The sequence below is a fragment of the Centroberyx affinis genome, unplaced genomic scaffold (genome assembly GCF_046629955.1).
Source record: "Centroberyx affinis isolate AG114_WGS23_722 - 3 ecotype Tasmania unplaced genomic scaffold, CSIRO-AGI_Caff_v1 ptg000171l_1, whole genome shotgun sequence".
NCBI classification, from domain to species: Eukaryota; Metazoa; Chordata; class Actinopteri; order Beryciformes; family Berycidae; genus Centroberyx; species Centroberyx affinis.
In genome coordinates this window covers 583044-602482 of record NW_027278868.1, presented here as the reverse complement: position 1 = coordinate 602482, position 19439 = coordinate 583044, and the positions used below count along the sequence as shown (strand labels likewise).

Genomic DNA, 19439 nt, shown 5'->3' with positions numbered 1-19439 from the left:
CCTGACAACAAAATCACCACACTAGAAAACAGAATTTGTTTTCATGAACAGTGGTTTACTGCATTCCACATATTGTGGGCAAATATCATATTCAGTGTAGATGTGGCTTGAGGCCACAGCAGGGAAACACGAAATGGACAAATGTAGAACTGTGGCGCCATCTATCCAGAAGAGCAAAGCATGTGAATCATCTGTGCAGGTGCTTAAAGCAGTGGTTCTCAACATGGGGTCCAGGGACCACCAGGGGTCATTGAGGGGGTTCCAGGGGGTCCCCAGCAAATTGATGATGTGTTAAACCTCACCATTATTTAATTCACAAGAAGTTAACACAATTAGAAAATGTAGATGAATGATGTTTTGATCATAGTTTCACTGTTATCTCTCTACCTACAATACAGATAGTCATGGAATTCTGGACAAAACTATTCTCAGATTTGAATCTGAGAGACTAAATCTCATCAAATGGGGGTCTGTGGCTCTAATGTGGACTAAATTAGGGTCCTTGATATGAAAAGAGAAGAGGTTGAGAATCAGTGGCTTAAAGTATCTATTTTTAAAGAAAAGGAAAAAAAAAACACTGCTAAAGTAACTGCTTAGACATTTGTTTATTGTCACACAAGGGAAGTGGCAACCATGACACGATTCCTCTCAAAGAAATGCTAATGCTAAATCCACTAAATGTGTCAAAACTCATAGAATGAAAAGAAAATGTCATCAGTTCAACAGAAAAAAAAAACAGTTGGGCAGCCCAACCAAATCATTAGGTCTCCTGCTTTTAAATCAAAGTCATGTATTTGTGTCTGTGACTATGTATGAAAAATTCTCCACAACACTCCCACAATTAATGGTTAGCATGGAAATTTTAAAGCATTAAATTTGGCAAATCACTTTTGTCTTGTAGTGAGTAAAAGTACACAGAGCAGTGATCAATACCATCTACATGTCAATAAATCAGCTACCCAATGAATGATCATCAATAGAAATGTCAGCCAGGCTCTGCCTTGTTTTACAGAAATGTGCTGCCCTCCTGAGGCAGGAGAGAGACCTGTTCTGGTTTAGGAGTAGTAGAGAATAAATATGTTTTATCTTGTAGCAAGACCGCGTTTGAGGAGTGCATTTAGTTAATACTGAAAAGAAACTCATAAGAAAAAAAATCTCAATAATTAGCAAAGCATTCCCATAAAACAGGAAGCTTGCTCATAAGGCTTTTTGATGCCGCATGTCTATGTACAAGGATTTTATAAACACATTAAGATTAATTGCATTCCTCAATTTCAATTTGAACCTGCAAGAGCAAAGCAAAACAGAACAATCAGACTGTTTTGCATTTTTTTTGTGAACAACTTTTGTGAAGTTCAAATAGCTGTTGTATCGCCAAAGTCCGTGTTCCACTTGGTATACAGATCAAGAGTCTGTGGGCTGACACTGGGCTTTATACGCTTCAGGGAATCCTCAAAGTCTTTACACTTGATGTTCCGCATCTGCAAACACACACACAAGAGTATATTTAAAGGTAAAGGTTATTACAAAATTATTGTTAGAGGCAGAAACATGAAAAGGTATTATCTCACCTCGCTAGCAGCCATACTCCTGACCTGTTCTGGTCCCAATTCTGCATGAAAGAGCATTTTCTAATTGAAGAACAAGCTGATCAAGCACATCATGAAAGCCAAAATATGAATACATCAACTTGAGGCTAATGTGAGGAACCAGTCTTACCCCTAATTGGCCCAAGTGCAGCATCTTTGGCTAATGAAGTGAGATCGCTTCCTGAGTATCCTGCGGTCTTTCTGCCAAGATACATATCCAGGTATTAATGAAAGTTAAAATAAAAATAATAAAATAATAATATAGTATGATGGATAAATACGGACATGATAAATATCGAACTCACTTTGCTAGATGGGACAACTCCTTTTGGTTCAGTGGGTTCCCATGCTTTCCCAACAGATTTCTGAGCAGCTTGAATCTTGTCTGGGGGTATGAGAGTCACATCATATGACTAACTGAAACCAAACAATCTTGCACCATTCACTTTTCAAAGACACACAGTGTAATAAACTGAGATAATGTGTTTTTTCAATACTATCACAAGACACAAAATGGTCTCCAGTACATACCTCCTCATTTGGCAATGCCACATACACCCTTTTTGCAAAGCGTCTGTAAGATTAAAAAAAAGAGAAAAATGACACCTTGCACAAAAAAAAACACAAAAACAACAAAAAAAACAAACACATTATACTATAGATAGAGCGGCATGTACCTGAGCACTGCTTCATCAAGCTCCTGAGGCCTGTTGGTAGCTCCCATGACCAGCACTCTGTCATCCCCTCCTGACTGCACCTGAAAACAACAAGCGCTCTTATGAAAATACATCAATACTCACAGATAGAGATAACAGCGGCTAGAATCGAGTGCTGTAAAGAGTCAGGTTTCAAAGGCCTGAGTGTGACAGTGCTGCTGCTCTTACCCCGTCGAACTCGATGAGGAACTCTGTTTTTAATCGACGACTGGCATCGTGTTCCCCTTCCCTCCTTTCACAAAGCAGGCTGTCGATTTCATCTGAGTAAGAATGTCAGATAGAAATAATAAATAGACGCTTATCATGGGCTGTTATGGGCTGAAATGTGTTTGCAGCATGTTCTGTTGGGTCTGTAAAGAGAGGACTACAAACCGATGAAGATGATAGACGGCTGTAATTCTCTGGAGACTGCGAACAACGCCCGGACAAGCTTCTCGCCCTCTCCCACCTGTGATGGAGATAAGAGGAAAGCTCAAAGAATAATGACCATGGAGTCCAACACCCCAAGAGCGCATGATCAGTGCCCACTTACATATTTAGAGGTCAGACTGGCAGCACTGATGTTGAAGAATGTAGCGTTTGACTCCTTGGCGACTGCTTTGGCCTGGTAAGAGGAAATGTAAAGGCGATTCAACTGATGATGACTGAACAAGAGTTTGATATGGATTCACCTAGGGAGAGGCATCACTTTTATCATCCATATGCAGACAGTACAGTCAGATCTGCATGAATTATTTACATTTTCTCAACTCACCAACATGGTTTTCCCATTTCCAGGAGGCCCAAATAGCAGCAAACCACGCGCTGGAGATCTCAGGCCAGTGAAGAGCTAAATGGCAAAATGTGAAATAGCATAAACTGTATGAGCCTCACAATCTGAATGATGGTGAGAGTGAGACAATGACACTGAAGACATTGTTTTTTTCAAGCGGTCACCTCTGGTCTTAAGGCAGGAAGGATGACAATCTCTTGGAGCGCTTGCTTGGCCAGATCCTGTCCAGCGATGTCCTCGAAGGATACAGTCGTTCCACTGCAATGAACACAGAAAGCTACTTCAACTGCAGCTTATTTCAATTTTGCAGTTCACTGACAGTCACATCAGTAAGTGTGGTGAGAGCCTCCCTTCACCGTACCTGTCAACAATTTCATTCAGAATCAAGTTGGCCAGTTTGCTGTCCACATTCTTGAAGTTTTTCATATCCCTCTTTTGGGGCGACTTCAAAGCTACAGGTTTGCCATTCTGACCTCTCCCCACCCGCGGGGTAACCTTAGACGGGGAAAAAAACCATGCTGAAAACACCAGGCACATTACAAGAAGCAGACAGTTTGAAATGAATGTACAACTACATAACTGATGGCTTAAAAAAAAAAATTTACCTTTACATCGTTGGACCTGGGACCGGGTCTGACAGCGCTGGAGGGCTTGATGAGACCGGACACACCGCCCGCTCCAGACTGGCTTTTGGGGACGGGCTTCGGCTGGGGAAGAACATGATTTGAGGCCTTCGGGGGATCACTTTTCCTCTGAGATGCCAATTTATCCTCTGTGAAATAAGATCACTATTGATCAGGATTTATTTAGAGCAGTTTAGATCGAGTAGTGATACCCTTTCGGTAAACCTACTAAACAGATTCCAGTTCATGACTCAAGGCTATCACATGACAGCCTGGGTCATTTCTTTTTTGAGCCAGACCTAAGGCCGCCAGACTAGCAAAATGCACACTTACCTAAAAGTGCAAGCCTGTCTTTTACCATGGTGAGATTAGTGAGCATTTTATCTTGAAGTCTCTTTGCCCGGTCATACTGCTCTCCTGAAAACAACAAACAAGGAGTAAGGCCACAGCATGTACACACACAATTATGTACACCTCCTTTGATGAGTCAGGCATCACCTTGTCCTGTGATCTCAACTGCAATACCCCTTTGAAGCTCAACAATGCCTTTCTTGTACCATTGAACAGCCTCCTCCTTTACACCTGCCATCAGAGAGAGAGAGAGAGAGAGGGCGTGGGGTGATATAGCAAGCTGCCATACACACCACAACACATTAATAACTCATGAATAACACAATAAGCAAACCTTTATCATCTTCATCGATCCTTAATGCCAGAGATGTGTATTCAAACGCCTGCTTATGGTGGCCTTTAACAACTTCGGTGTTGTCTTTGCTCTTAGGGACGCTTATTTTGGCCGACATGATTTTGTCTCGTTGCCCGCAGTTGTAACGAAACTAAGTTAGTGTTAGCTACTTATGACACATGAAACGGCTAAATGTATCTTTTAAAGCGTATTTATAACCGGGTCAATCCGCAGTCCGGCAGCTCATAGACAAGTTTTTTTGCTAAAAAGACACCAGTAACTCTGAAGCCTCATCTTGACACAAACAGCTCCACGCTAGTTTCCGGTTTGCTGTCGAAGAGTATATAACGCTTGAGAGAAGAATCGCCATAAAGTCGAGCTTACTTCCGTATTTACTCTTTCGTACCAGACCGCCTCTGTATCGATGTCACTTGTGATGCATCTTTGTTTCAAATGACAAAGGGCAATCCGTTTTTGATTTATCTCACGCCCTTGTGTGTATGTGCGCAAGTGCAAAATCGTTCTAGCGGAGACGTTTCGGGACGCATTGGAATAGATGGCTTTAAAATTAGTCATTTTAAACATCTTTGATAACAACGTCACTGGTAGGCTGTTTCTCAGCCAATCAAATCGCTCGATCAAGACGAACTGGCCTGTACTAGACTGTTGTTTTTAGATATTTGTAGCAAGACACTTGACACTTACTACACCCTTTGCACTTACAATTTTGCCCAGATTTTAAATTGACATGGGCTTTTGTTTGATCATGACTGTTAACAATCATTTCCTTAAAATACGTTTTTTAAATCCTGTAAACGAAAGTAGAGAGGAGAGTGACACTGGGATACACATGAAATAGGAAGGCACAAGGCCATTGTACTCTTCACATTTACATTTTTAAATTGACCCCGAGCTAAAGGTATTGTATTTAAAAATGAAGTGTTTTTTGGGGTACTTTTTAATTTCTCCTTTGGAGATTAAACTAAATGACACATTATACAATATGACATGCTATATTTCCCCACTCAAACTGCTACTTGAACACACCGTACCCGCTCAACTGGCGGCCGGGCTGAGCAATCAGGAAAACGAGCGTACATCTTAGTAAATACCACGCCTACAATATTTTTCTACGAATCACTTTACGTTTGCTGATCAAGTAACCAATCAACATACACTAGCGTCATGCTGACAAGAGTTTCAGACACGCCCCTTACCTGCTTCGATAGCCCTACGGACCAGTAATCCACAGATCCCGACTTGTGACAGTTCTTGGTTTTGTTATTGCTTTTCTGGCAGCCTACTACAAACCTGCTAGATCCGCCGTCAATCGTTCGACAGTTAAAGATCAAAGATCTTGTGCCTCTCTAAAGTTGCTATATATTATTGCTAGACTGGCTAACTAGCTGCTCTCTCCGGCTAACTTGGTATTATACCGGTAACAACACAACGGCGAGCTGACGGTACAGCAAGCTTGCTAGCCAGCTAGCCCAGCTCTCTGGTTGAACTGCCCTTTGTCTCTACTAGAGAAGCAAGTTAGCAAGCAGGCGTTATTTGCTCTTTGGGTTTAACACCGGTTTTTAAGATTTTATTTTTCGCCTGACAAGAGTTAAGTGAACCAAGATAGGCGGCTTGGGAACCAAGATGTCGAACCGAGTGGTGTGCAGAGAAGCAAGTCACGCCGGCAGCTGGTACTCTGCTTCGGGTAACTGTCAACAGAGCACCGGCAGCTTTAGCACACCATATGCTAGCTAGCTATTGTTTTTTTTTCGCATGGCAGCGTGTTTTGATGGGTTTGTTGGCTTTTCATTTTTCATAACGTTTATTAATTTGAGATCTAACGTTAACAACTGTCGGATTCATGATTTCACAAATCAGACATCGAAGGGCTGTGATCCAGCTAATGGAAACTAGGCTAGCTAGCTGATATATTGTCTTATCTCTGTTATCTCAGTCGGTGCATGGTTGTTTTGAGCTTATTCAGCACTTTCTCCCCGGATGGCCGTTGGAAATTTTAAAAACAAAGGGACGTCTGCAAGTCTGCTTTTTTTGTCAAGCAACCTAAGCTAACGTCAGCATCAACTTAAGAATAGCTAACTTGGCTAACATTACAGAACTCCCTGGCCTATACCAGCTAGGTGGCTAGATAAGACATTTTCTCGAGCCAGCCTGCCAGCAACTGTTTAAGCTGCTACTATTTTATTTTGTGGTCTTGCTGGTTTCTGACCCCGACTCGCTTAAGTTAAGTGTAGAATTGTCCCTGCCTTGGAACAAAGGGACTGGGTAGGGCAGGGCAGCAAATTGAAGGTTCATGTTGCACCGACTACCCCCTCCCCCATTTTACAAGCTAGCTGCTAGTTCTCTTTTATTAAGCCCAGCAAGCTTGCTTGTTTATCCCTCTTAAGCCAGTCCTACTGCAATGTTAGTAATACCCCTCCCCCTTACGTCTGAACATGTAGCTAAACACCCTACACTAGCCTATAGGTACACTACCCTTTGTGTTAACTGCATATGCACAATAAAAGTATCCATAAGCTAGTTGTATAGGCATTAGACCCTAGCTCAGACTAGAAAAAATGTCAGTTCTTTATGATAGGTTCTATACAAAGGAGTCTAGATTTGTCTATTTCCTACACACTTAATTATGTAGTCATTGATTGCTGTTGGATCAGCTCTGGACACTGGTGAAGATGGTGTCAGGTCTAACACCCAGTTATCTCTATGCATTCCAGTATAGTCAAGCATAGTTAGCAAGTTGATTTGTCATGAAGCTGGTTAAAAATTAAATGGGTTTTAGTTCAAAATATAGATCACTTTTAAGGTTTAGATCAGAACAGTTATAGACTGGTTTGCTCTAGATTGATGGTGAAGGCTGAGTTTCACTCAAAGGTCAGGCATCTGAGAGCTTGGCAAGAGCGGTATTAGGTGACATCAGAGGTGGGATTTTGGCTGTACAACATTTGGGGAGGATATGTTGAAGCTCATTCTAGTTCATTTGCATACCACACTCAATATAGCATACTCTTACAGAGGCTAAATTAATCTCTAAAACAACTTTGATCTGTCTTTGCAAGACCATCACTTGAAGCTTTCATGTGTCCATTGAATCTTATCCGTATTGAACATATTGAACATATCCCTATTGTATCTTTTTATTGTCATTTGCTAGTGCTGACCCACTATGACATTCTTGGGCATGTAAGTCAGGGACATGGAGAGAGCAGTAACAGTTCATACCTTGTGGATGGAGTGAGTAGCCTGCTCCACTTTATTCCACTGATCAGAGATCAAATTCAGTAATGAGAAGTCCTGAGGTTGCAGGTATTTCCTAATGATGTGCGATAAATTAAAGATGTTGATGTTTTTGTGCTACTTGTGTATGATTAATTTTGAATTTTAAACAGGCAATGAACACAAAACCTGACATGACAATATACTCTTTTTGCTTCTGCCTTTCCAGGATCCCAGCTGAATGCACAACTAGAAGGCTGGCTGTCCCAAGCACAATCCACTATCAGACCTGCTAGAGCCATCATAGCACCGTAAGCAGACATTCTGAAATGAATAGACAGAAAAATATCATCTGAACATGTCATATGGCATAACTGATGTGCTGCCATCCTATTCTTATTGGACATGTTTGTGTTTCCAGGCATGCTGGGTATACTTACTGTGGTGCTTGTGCGGCACATGCCTACAAGCAAGTTGATCCTTCTGTTACGTGAGTCATTTTTACACTTTCCTTTTCCTAACCATCATCAGTTTGTAGGAAATGCTTTGTATGGCTACAGAATGAACAGATATTAGTTCAGGTAGCAGTATACAGTATTGGTGGTGAGCCTTTGTTGAACAGAGTGAGTGAGATGAAGTCCTGTTGTCCTTCAGTCGTAGGGTGTTCATCCTGGGACCCTCACACCATGTGCCCCTCTCCCGCTGTGCCCTCTCACCTGCAGAGGTCTATAGAACGCCCCTCTACGACCTGAGGATCGACCAGAAGGGTATTTTCCTCATTAAATTGTCACTCGTAACAATCATTTGCAAATCCACACTATTTCTTTTATTCTTTCCTTGAGCTCACAAGCTCACAAGGGCTTACTTGAAAATGAAAATTTCATTTTCAGGGTGATGTGGACTGCATTGTAGTTTTGCCTAGTTTCCTGTAGCAGTGTTTTATATCATAAAACAAATGTGATGAAAGAAATAGTTCTCAGTCATTCTTGGTCATTTGAATTGTAGAAAAAACTGAAGCATTGCTAGTAAAAATGGCGGCAAGTTGTGCTCTTCCTTGAGTGTGTCAGTTGTAGTCTAGATTGGACACAGTATTGCAGGTGCCAGCTCCAATATGCAGACCTGAAGCAGTCTTGGGAAGTGAAATACTTTTAAGCATCCTCTAGGGACCAGACATCTCCCCGACTCTGAGGATAAAGGCTTTCACAGTGATGAGGTTCAGTGCCGCTGAGCACTCACATCAAGATGCCCACTTTAAATGAGTGTTTGGCTCCAAAGATGACTTCATCAGGAGAAATGAACATGATAATACTCACAAATTAAAACAAAAGTCACCTCTGTCTTGCAGTTTATGCTGACCTCTGGAAAACTGGGATGTTTGAGCGGATGAGTCTGCAGACAGATGAAGATGAGCACAGTATTGAAATGCACTTGCCTTACACTGCTAAAGCCATGGAGAGGTAAGACACAAAAGAGCTGATACTATAAACCTTGAAGGAAAACAGGATGAAAGAGTTTTTCTTAACCATTATTGAAACATCTGCAACCATTAACAGAACCATAGAAGACAGCATTTTTTTAAGTTATGTGTTTCATGCTTTCCATTGCCTTTCTATACGTAAACCCAAATCACATTGGGCGGTGACACATGGGATGTGTTGACATGCATAATTGATACAGCCTTCTGTTAGGTTGGCAGGAGTCAAAGGCAGTCTCTTGCTTCAGAAAAGCAGAGATCAGGTAGTATAAAGAGAACTTAGCACACTAGCTCAACGTACCATCCAACCATGTTTACCCAAAAACCAAAAATAGGTATCGCATAGAGGGGTTGGGGGCAGTCAGCTGGCCAGATCTGTTTACAGTGTGTGGAGGTTTCTAATTAGTTTTCATTGATGGATGCTCTGTTTTGTTTCCACCTATGTTCCTCAAACTGAATCTTTGCAGTGAGACGCTGTTATTGCATCCAGGTTGTTTAATCAAGTCATTTGATTTGTTCCATTTGCAGCCACAAAGACGAGTTTAGCATCGTCCCTGTGCTGGTGGGCGCTCTGAGCGAGTCCAAGGAACAGGAGTATGGGAAGCTGCTCAGCAAGTACTTGGCAGACCCTTCCAACCTCTTCATCATCTCATCCGACTTCTGCCACTGGGGTACGTATTGACAAATAACTTTGCATTCAAATTGCAATTCATTCTTTGGAAATAACCTCATTATAAAAGTGTAGTCTGTGTGCTCACGGGATAGTTTCATCCTCAGGGCCTAAAATGTCATGACTCTCTATCCAGCTTTGTACTGATGCTCATTTCTTCTTGGAAGGTCAACGGTTCCGCTACACATACTATGATGAATCTCAAGGGGAGATCTACAGATCTATTGAGCACCTTGATAAAATGGTAAGGCCATAACCATATCTTGCTCTCAACTGACAAGTTTGTTTAAAATGCAAGTTCTACAACTTGCAGATTTAAGTGTGTAAAGAAATAATGTTCTTGTGCTTTGGATTACGCTCAGCTGCACGACACAACTGAAAGAGTAGCCGAGCACGTATTAAAGGGACATTAAGTAATTTATGACTTTAACCCTTTGACCTCCATCAGATACTAAGGAATTGCAACAACATCGTCTGGCACAGCTTACGGTGACTTGTAATTGACATAAATAATAAAGTCACAATAAAGAGGAAGCTGTCTAATTAGAGCAGAGTTCCATCAGAAACGTCTAGTGAAGAGGTAATATGTCACGATGCATGATAATGCTGCTTTGTCATTTGCTTTTTTGGCTTGAGAACAATATGTTCTGACGCCGCTCACTCGCTCGTAGCACCGTCTTCCATTACAGAGCAGTTGAAAATAAGGGAGGGGGGGTTTCCAAAATGGAAAACAGGCCAGGAAGTGAGAGAAATCTCAGCACCTGATGGAGTGTCGTTGAGTCGTTGGTATTGATCAAAAACCCTATCAGCCTCCTACAGATATATTATGGCCATTTGTGCTATAGGACAGTGAAAACCATACTTAAGTTTTGTCATCGCTGCCTGTTTCTCTCTGCATGTGAAGGGGATGGGCATTATAGAGCAGCTGGATCCCATGTCCTTCACCAACTACTTGAAGAAGTACCACAACACCATCTGTGGGCGTCACCCGATTGGAGTGCTGCTAAATGTGAGTATCACAGTCAGCGTTCTATAGGAGGGTTGATGGTGGTTCGGTCAGCAGTGAGGGACAACTTAAAAAAAACTTGCTCGATGACAAATATATCTCATTTGAATTGCCTGACAAGAGGAAGAGGGGACACTCCACCCTTATTGCGTGTGTGTGTATACACTGGTGCATATGCGGCATGTCATGAACAAGTGACTGAGCGTGTCTCGTTGTCTTGCAGGCTGTGGCTGAGCTGAGGAAGAGCGGGATAGAAATGAACTTCTCTTTCCTGAACTATGCCCAGTCAAGTGAGTGCAGGAACTGGCAGGACAGCTCCGTGAGTTACGCCGCCGGGGCGCTCATCGTTCATTGAGGTCGACTTTCCCAGGGGGCCGCCGCAGCGCCGCCCCCGCCCTTACTATCTATCGCCATAACCCGACCCAGACACCTACCCCACCCACCCACCCCCCACCCCAATTACACCCACTATCTGCAGGAAGGACCTAGACACTCAAAAGCCAATACAGTCTCCTTTCTCTCTCTCTCTCTCCCCCTCAGCCCTCCTGCCTTTCTCCACCCCTCCTCTCAGTTTGAAGTGTGTCTCGGAGCTTTTGGTTGAAACATTTTTGCTTGAAGTGCAGTTTTGAGATTATGTAGGAGCGAATGGTTAGAGGAGATAGGAGGAGTGCTTATTATTTTGGCTTGGAGTAAAGCCCGGGTGGGGGGGAAAGTCTTATTTGGGATCTTGCAAGGACTGTAGTCGTCCTCTTCGTCCCTTTTGTTTTCCCTGACAAAAAGATGGATTTGAGTTGTGACAATGTAATCTTTACATTTGCACTCTTGGCGATCTGTGCTCATGTAATTTGCCTCAGAAAAGGAATGATAATAAAACTGCAGATATAAATGGAAATCAAGAATATTATATATATGTTGCCAGATGAATATGAAATGAGTGTTTTGACTGACTGCTTCAAGCTATATGCGACTTAAACTTTGAAAATAGCATCATAGGTAGCTACTACCGCCGCTCTTCAACATATGTTGTAGTTGCTAACAAAGGGCTGCACCCAACAAAGTTCACTAACCCCCTGCTGTACAAAACCAAAAACAGTTATTATTATTATTACTCTCATATTAGTCTATTAAATATTATCTTCTTTCATTCATCTTTTGTTCCCTTTATTTCTCCCTTTTTTGTAGTTTTATTAGACTTAGTATTTACCAGTCGTATGGCGGTATATTTTAACAAAAGCAGTGTTGTCATTTATGCTCCAAAGCCATCAACGTGGTTTGCCCAATAACTTGGTGAGAGCAACACTGAACCCAGATTCTAATGAGATTCTAGTAGCATTGACAATATGTTTTGGCGGTGTCCGACCGCAGCTGTGGGTGCTACAGAAATGTAATCAAAACTGGATATTGAGTAAATTACTCATAACCTCTGACGCATTTAGTCTTTGTTTACACTGCCACCTTGAATCTTCTCAGCATAGGAGACCTGAGCGCGGATTTTTAGGTCAACATTTCATCAGTCAGAAACAATTCTAGATCAAATCTGGATTTTCTTCTAAATATACATTTAATTCAAAGTATTTGGAGAGCAGCAGACATTTTTTTGTCTTGGTCTTAATACTCTCAATGAGCAAAAGGCTGAAGCGCAGATTGTCTGCTGAAATTTTAAGGGATTTTCAGTCTTATTCGTTGAACAATTACAAAACTACAGCTCGTTTTGATTAATGGATGCCAAAAGTAGTTGGGTGGATTACATTTTTATTCAATAAGGTATTGAAGTCAGTGATGTCAGTCATTTTTAGTATGTAAACACTACTGTGCAGTGACTTCCAGAAGTCTGAACTCCATAATCACCACCTGAGTCTTTATCTTTATTTTCAGGTTTGCTCTCCAGCCTTTTTCCATTTCAGTGTATGTGTATGATAATTTAGCTGTGATTACACTTCAGAATTACTCCATGGATAAATGGGGTTAATGGAAACAAGTAAACAAGAGTCTGAGTTAAAACTGCATTGAGTCACCATGCTCCTGCCAGTGAGCCTAAAGACTGACACAGATAACTGACTGCTGTTACTCCCTACTGTTTTCTCCCTACTCATTTTCTCACTGAACTCTGTCTCATCTTGGATGTTCTGTTTCCAAGATGAAAACAAAATATGAGTATTTGCACTTTGGAATGTCAGTCACCCATGAAGATCAGTAATTATGAGCAAAATTTCAGAAATTCTTTTTAAAAGTGATGTTTCCTGAACCCCCCCCCTTCCCCTAATGTTTTCATAGCTGAACAAAATGCATTCATGAAGCCCGACAGGGAAACCAAAATGGATTCAAGGTGGTAATGTAAATGCAGGCTTTTTTCTGGACTTGCTTCATTTGAGGTGTGCAGTGCACAACGTCTGCCATCCTATCTTTTGACCTTTTGATTATCAGTTGTCACTGATGGATGCTTTTGCTGCCGAAGTCGAGCATTTCCCCTGTTTTAGACGATGCAGTCCTCTCATCTCTATCCCTCCCTCTCGGCCCATGCAGGGAAAAACCTTGGTTGCTGTTTTTGCAGCACAACACCGTGAGCGGCGTCGCTCTTAACATTAAGCTACCTGGTTGAACCAAGAGGGCACAGAACTGACAGATGAATCCCCAGACTCACTTGACCTCTGAAGTTCATTTAAGGGAAACTAGTAAAGCATGACACACTGTGCTATTGTGCCTTGGATCACTGTTGCACATATATACATTTAAAGCGTATTTTTCACTTTGAGTCTTATCTTAGAATGTGTATCTTGAGTTTTTTTTTTGTTGTTCCACCTCCTCTTGCCTAGTGCCCGACAATGTCTCCCAACTCGCCCAGCACTCCAGGGGTGTGTGTGTGACCCCCCGTCCCCCATCTGTTGGTCTAAAATGGCACCAACTGTTATCTCCTTTCTCCAGCAGGGAGTGGTGTTCTGTTTTTCTCCACCTCACCTCATTCCTGTAGAGAGACAAAGGCTGAACCTCAACACTGTTCATTTTCTGTTTATGGATCTTTGTTTAACTATAGACTATAGAAATGTTTTTTTGTATTATTTTTCTTGCTTAGAGAGTGGGAAATTACACGTCACAACCTAAAGTATACTACTTAAATACTCCCCAAAAGGAGTTTTTTTGATCTCAGGTTCCACTGACAAAGCATCCCAAAATGCTCTCCAGATAAGGCCGAGGATTCATGTTACAAAAAAAAGTAAAATCTACTGAAAAGCATGTGTTCTCTGGTGTCTTATTCTTTAAGTTTTTGCAATCACGTTAGTGACTGAATGCATTAATGACTTGGAACTATGAATTTCATTTTTGAATCACAGGTTTTTAATTTATATGTTTGTTTGTTTGTTTATGTGTCTGTTCTTGCAAAACTGCAGTAGAAGAATATCCTGATGTATTTTCAGTGCCGCTGCAGATGAAGCGTCAAATATTAGTTAAGTCCTAAACTGTTTGTGTTTTTGGGGAAGAAAAACAGTTCACCCCTTGTCGTTTCTAACTAACATTTAGCCAAATGTGGCCAGCAGAGGGAGACTGGTGAATGGAGGAATTTAGTCAAATTCTCTCCTACAATGCCAAGAGCTAGCAATACCTACCATTAGGTAATGTTGTACATTGATCCAATTGGATGACATGAAGTACTGCGTCCTTATGGTGCATCCTTTATTTGAACTGTTTTTATTTGAATTTTCAATAATAGAGGATGGTGGTCACAATATACACAATAAAGACATACTGGCATGACCTTCACGTATGACCATACGACCAAAACATACCAAAACATACTCCATAACATCTACGTCTTTAACCTTTCTGGTTCATGGGAATATGCCTGCCTCCGACTTTGCAACAGTGCATCAAGAAAACGCTTGATTTAGCGCCACCAGTTTATGACCAGCCAGCCTGGCTGGTCATAAACTGGTGGTTACAGAAACTGATGAGGGCAGTTCATATACTGTAGGTGTTTTCTAATGTATCCAGACCACTCAGTTTCTCTTTTGGTAATCATAAATCACACTGATTAATGGTTAATGGTATTTAAATTGCTCAATGGTTAACAGTCAAATTGCCAAGAAGTCTTGAAACAAAGGTTAAATTTTTCCTATAACATTATGCTTTATGTCTTGTTTGCTCACTGTGATCATCATCCAAATTGTGAGACATCTTAGTGTATGATCTACTACACACTTCAACAAACACTGTGAAAGAACTTCTAATACACACTCTGAAACAGAAGCTAAATGTTTTCACCTGGACGTATACAGTGCATCCCTATATTTGACCTAAAAGAATGACCAAGGAATAATTTGTTTGCATTTCAAAATGTGTATTTGCTGTCTGTATTTGGCAGACCTGTTGCCTTTTTTTCTTTATAAAGGGTAATGTCAGGTCAGCACAATGTGTGATTATATGTAATCTTCAACAGCAGCTAAGCCTGTCTGGAAGTGTAAGATGTGTTGATGCAAGTTCTTAAAGCCCCAGTTGAATGTTTTTTGAGTGCATCAATCAAAACACACACACACACACACACACACACACACACACACACATACACACTTTTAGCTTTCACATACTAAGGCCTTCTATCAAGATTCCAAAAGCCATGACAGTTAATTTACTTTTCTTACTTAAATTAGTTCGGGGAAAATGCCTTCTGTCCCATATTTAGTTTTCCTGTCCTTTAGTTAAACCTCAGTGGATTGTGCGTCTGAATCATAAATGACTGCTATCGATGATTATGCTACAGACTATTCACACAAAGTTGCCTCTCCCTGAATTTGACCTATTTCATTTCCTACATCTCTACCAATTCTTATTTTCATTCTAACCACCAACAACTTAAAATGACATACAGGATCATTTACTTTGTTTAACTTGGTGAGAAAATAGCTACGTGTGCCACAACTGCCTCTTGATTAATGAATTTGGATGGGTTTTGGGGGCAACGGGGCCGGTAAGTGCTCGGGGCCAGGCGCACGTGTGCCATACAGCGAGGCCACCCAAATGCCTCCTCTGCCTCCAGTTTCCAGACAAGCAGGAACAGCTGGAGGGAGGAGGCTTTACTTGGCACGGGCTGGTAAAGCACGAGCCCAAAGGTGTCAAATGCTAGCCGTTGACCCGTCGGAGAAAGCCATTTCATATCCAATAGCAGCTCCGTCCATTATGCGAAATCATTACTTCTTACCGTATGTGTTAATCAGTAATGAGGGACGTCAGAAGAACAGGGTGGCATGAAAGATAGTCTGGCGTTGAAGTGAATTTACTGTGATCTTGTGGAGGAAAGTGGTGCACATCTACATGCACCATGTCTTGTCTATGTGTGTGTTTTTGTCACATTTTCCCCTGTCCTATTTAGGCTGGTGTCACTGGGTTGGAAGGTGAGGACTGTTGTGTCCGAACTGTCCTCAAATTCAAATACAGCAGCCTTGTTTCCTAGGTCTAGAGAAAGTCTAATTCTAAACAAAAAGACGAATCTAAAACAAATTAATTTGCTAAATGCAGTTGTAGTGGCTATACAGCACATATATATGGTCATGATTTGGGGAACTGTTATCAAGTCAAAAGTGTTAAAAGCATTTTGGCTGCATCTGGACCATGTTGTGATGTTGTGGTGAGACCGGTCAGTCCTCCTGTTCAAGTGTCCTGGCAGACGTCTAAACCTCTCACTTATTCCACCCACTCTTCTCTCCGGGACTGAAAAGGGTTGGAAAAGCTCGGAATCTGTCATCAGCGCTCAATTTGTGGGCTGTTATGACCATCAGCCTATCCAGGAGACTGGCTACCTTGCACAGTTTGGGATAAAAACAGAACAGAGCCCATGAAAAAGTCAATATTATGTTCATTTGAAGGCTGAAATCATACTTCATTTTAATGGGGCATGTTCTACACTTTGCAAATTTACTGCTTAGCTATATAATTTGGGTTTGGTGCAGATGTTGCCTTGTAGCGGTAAACAGGATAAACAGAACAGGACAGAGACAGACAGACGAGGCTCTCGGCAAGGGATTTCGTTAAGACATTTGACTTGAAACCAAGCAGAATTCCAGCAGCTGGTCGACATATTTAATTTTATGCTGATTACCATATTCCGTGCAATTCTGTCATAACCTTAGGATATTGTGCAACTAGTACATTCAAACACTGTACTCCACAGATAAGTGCTGCTGCTTGGCTGACTCACCTCTCTGTGTGTTGGGGAGGAGTCAGTGTGAGTTTCTCTCTCCTGAGCCTTACACAGATGCTTCAGATAAGTCTATGAGAGGAATAGGTTGCTGAGACCTGCGAGATGCACTGCTGCGGGGACTTGATCAACTGTCTCAGCTGTGGGATGATCCTGGCAGCTCTGGGGTACTTGGTCTGGCACAACAAATGCCAGTCTTCCTATGGGCGCCACATAGGACCCTCTCCTCTGGTTAGGACGGTGCCAGCCAGACTAGCCTGGTTCCTCCAGGAGATGCCAGCTCTCCTGGTGCCCCTACTGTTGTTGCTCATCCAGCACAAACCCTCCAGCATGGGGAGGCACCTGCTGCTCGGCACCTTTTGCACGCACTACTTTCAAAGGTAAAAGCACATGATAAGGCATTGATAGAGGCTTTTGATTTAGTTGGGCAGTCCTTTGATTGGCTGTGAAAAGGGGGAAATGTACTTTAAGATGTACAGCAGGGGTCAGGGGCTTTAAGTGTAGTGGTACTGGAGTTGTACGCAGCAGGTAAACACACAGTCATTCATTTATGAAGATACTACAAGAAACTAGACAAGGTTAAACTCTGTCAACAGGACGGTGTGGACTTGGGGTCACTATAATTTTATGATCTACTATTGTTTTATGTGAACATTATTTTCAGATTTGATTTGATTTGATTCCATTTCAGTTTAGTTTCAGTTACTGTTCAGACTAGTTTTGTGAGGTTTAGTGTTGTTTTACTGAGCTTAATCTTTCAATGATCATGCCTGAGGGATGTGTTGGTAGGGCCTGTTTAGTGTTTAAACTGTCAGAAAATGCATCTTTATATGGGCACACTGTGATTCTCTATCCATGTTGTTTTATTATAGCACTAATCCAAACACAGAGAGAAACATGAACCAAATTTGATAAAAACTAAGATGAATGCAAGTTTTCATTCAAAAACTTGCAACTAACCACCTGCTCCAGCTTGTTTTCAGCAACTTTGTGCAACAAGACAGATTTTCAGATGGAGACATTGAAAAGGGAACTTTGGAAACAAGCAGACTTCCTGCTGTGATAATCCCATGGCCAAAAACACCATGAGGAATGCACTGGTGACCTGCCATAAAGAATGGGCCCTAATGGCACCTCCTTTGACAAGGCTCACATGCTGGATCTATGCTAGAGACCCCTCAGCCCGGTTTTGAAATATGATTTTTGCATGTTCCCAGCATGGATGAAATGCAATTTTCCCCCTGTCTTTTCATCTACTGTATTATATTTCTTTGACAACAATAGGACATTTGTTTATTCCCTACTGATCCGTGGACAGCCTGTCCCACTGTCCGTGATGGTGGCAGCGGGTTTTTTCTGCTCTGTGAATGGGTTCCTGCAGGGACACTACCTGCTGCACTGTGCCCAGTTTGATGATGGCTGGTCAGCCGACTACCGCTTTAAATCTGGTAGGATCAAGATTTCACCTTCATTGGCAAGCAAGACATTTATTTTGAAATTACTTAGGCCTAATCAATTGCTTTGGTCTGTTTATCCAGTTTCATCCACTGTGAAACTTGTTGAAACAATGTTGATTTTACTTTTTAAGAGGCAATATTGCAACCTCATAACTAGGCATTTCTTCTAGGTTTAGTATTGTTTTACCTTGGAATGGCCATCAATGTACACAGCGACTATATTCTACGCAACCTGAGAAAACCAGGAGAAGTACTTTACAAGATTCCTACAGGTAAAGAATAAAGATCACACTTGGATTACCTTTCTTCTGTTCTGTAATTTTGGTGACTCGTGGTCTTCTAAATCTCCTGCAGGAGGTCTGTTTGAATATGTGTCTGGTGCCAACTACTTAGGAGAGATTGTGGAGTGGTTTGGCTATGCCATCGCCACCTGGTCCCTTCCAGCACTCTCTTTTGCTATGTTTAGCCTGTGTTTCATTGGACCAAGAGCGTATCACCATCACAGGTGCCTGAGACACTAATGAACAGCTACAGCTAAACACTGAGACTGTAAACAAACACTCCAGGAGAGTAATTCACCCATTCAGACTTAGAATTGATAAGTGTTGCATTCCAAGCATAGCCATAACCATGAGCAATTTGTGGATGATAACTGTTATCTTTTGCTCCATTGTTACAGGTTTTACCATGAGAAATTCAAAGATTATCCCAGATTACGAAAGGCTTTGATTCCATTCATCTTTTGAGAGAAGAGGCCCGGCCCTACTCTTATAGGAGCAGACTATGACTAAGCACCTTCTTGGAATCAGCAGGAATTTTTGCACTTTTGACACTCCTATTGTATTTTTTAATGTGAAATTGCACTCATTTTACTGCACAAGAATCATTTTGTCTTTGTCTTTTACTTGTACACAACCACAGTAATTACTGCATAGCATCCTGACATACAGACTGATTTACTGCTCTCTCACCATACCACAGATTTAAATGTATATGACTGTGCTGTCACTCTGTGTATGTTCTCAGCTG

The 19439-nt window shown here is 41.7% G+C and overlaps 3 protein-coding genes across 7 annotated transcripts; 2 read left to right on the top strand and 1 right to left on the bottom strand.

The window, feature by feature from the left end:
- Window positions 1-597: 597 nt before the first annotated feature.
- Window positions 598-4690, bottom strand: LOC139656950 (spastin-like). 2 transcript variants are annotated; one of them, XM_071534603.1, is made up of 16 exons: window positions 4386-4690; window positions 4199-4282; window positions 4034-4117; window positions 3683-3849; window positions 3439-3572; window positions 3242-3335; window positions 3060-3134; window positions 2838-2909; window positions 2678-2753; window positions 2474-2565; window positions 2267-2346; window positions 2121-2163; window positions 1895-1974; window positions 1720-1790; window positions 1572-1612; window positions 598-1481 (listed from the first exon to the last, which is right to left on the bottom strand). In XM_071534603.1, the coding sequence occupies exons 1-16, from the start codon at window positions 4501-4503 to the stop codon at window positions 1356-1358; spliced, it is 1437 nt and encodes a 478-aa protein (XP_071390704.1). In that variant the 5' UTR covers window positions 4504-4690; the 3' UTR covers window positions 598-1355. The 2 variants fall into 2 exon arrangements, with proteins under 2 accessions (XP_071390704.1, XP_071390713.1); XM_071534612.1 differs by lacking the exon at window positions 4386-4690 and having other exon boundaries at window positions 4034-4109.
- A 953-nt stretch (window positions 4691-5643) lies between these two features.
- Window positions 5644-14358, top strand: memo1 (mediator of cell motility 1). Of its 4 annotated transcripts, none has more exons than XM_071534566.1 (9): window positions 5644-6090; window positions 7846-7927; window positions 8038-8106; window positions 8271-8383; window positions 8962-9073; window positions 9619-9761; window positions 9928-10004; window positions 10665-10769; window positions 10990-14358. In XM_071534566.1, the coding sequence occupies exons 1-9, from the start codon at window positions 6030-6032 to the stop codon at window positions 11119-11121; spliced, it is 894 nt and encodes a 297-aa protein (XP_071390667.1). In that variant the 5' UTR covers window positions 5644-6029; the 3' UTR covers window positions 11122-14358. The 4 variants fall into 4 exon arrangements, with proteins under 4 accessions (XP_071390667.1, XP_071390684.1, XP_071390692.1 ...); XM_071534574.1 differs by lacking the exon at window positions 5644-6090 and adding an exon at window positions 7629-7706; XM_071534583.1 differs by lacking the exon at window positions 8038-8106.
- A 2700-nt stretch (window positions 14359-17058) lies between these two features.
- srd5a2b (steroid-5-alpha-reductase, alpha polypeptide 2b) lies at window positions 17059-19237 on the top strand. The gene is made up of 5 exons (XM_071535002.1): window positions 17059-17333; window positions 18238-18401; window positions 18581-18682; window positions 18765-18915; window positions 19090-19237. Exons 1-5 carry the CDS (start codon window positions 17059-17061, stop codon window positions 19154-19156), a joined length of 759 nt encoding a protein of 252 aa, XP_071391103.1. The 3' UTR covers window positions 19157-19237.
- The last annotated feature ends 202 nt before the right edge of the window (window positions 19238-19439 follow it).

What these genes read in the sequence shown, in the direction of transcription:
- LOC139656950 (XM_071534603.1), bottom strand. Translation starts at nt 4,503, where the DNA reads ATGTCGGCCAAAATAAGCGTCCCTAAGAGCAAAGACAACACCGAAGTT. An exon ending in CTGAATGAAATTGTTGACAG is followed by an intron (nt 3,336 to 3,438) that starts GTACGGTGAAGG and finishes TGTTCATTGCAG; the next exon opens with TGGAACGACTGTATCCTTCG. An exon ending in TCCTCATCGAGTTCGACGGG is followed by an intron (nt 2,347 to 2,473) that starts GTAAGAGCAGCA and finishes TGTTGTTTTCAG; the next exon opens with GTGCAGTCAGGAGGGGATGA.
- memo1 (XM_071534566.1), top strand. Translation starts at nt 6,030, where the DNA reads ATGTCGAACCGAGTGGTGTGCAGAGAAGCAAGTCACGCCGGCAGCTGG. An exon ending in GCTAGAGCCATCATAGCACC is followed by an intron (nt 7,928 to 8,037) that starts GTAAGCAGACAT and finishes TTGTGTTTCCAG; the next exon opens with GCATGCTGGGTATACTTACT. An exon ending in CAAGTTGATCCTTCTGTTAC is followed by an intron (nt 8,107 to 8,270) that starts GTGAGTCATTTT and finishes GTTGTCCTTCAG; the next exon opens with TCGTAGGGTGTTCATCCTGG.
- srd5a2b (XM_071535002.1), top strand. Translation starts at nt 17,059, where the DNA reads ATGCACTGCTGCGGGGACTTGATCAACTGTCTCAGCTGTGGGATGATC. An exon ending in CGACTACCGCTTTAAATCTG is followed by an intron (nt 18,402 to 18,580) that starts GTAGGATCAAGA and finishes CATTTCTTCTAG; the next exon opens with GTTTAGTATTGTTTTACCTT. An exon ending in AGAGCGTATCACCATCACAG is followed by an intron (nt 18,916 to 19,089) that starts GTGCCTGAGACA and finishes CCATTGTTACAG; the next exon opens with GTTTTACCATGAGAAATTCA.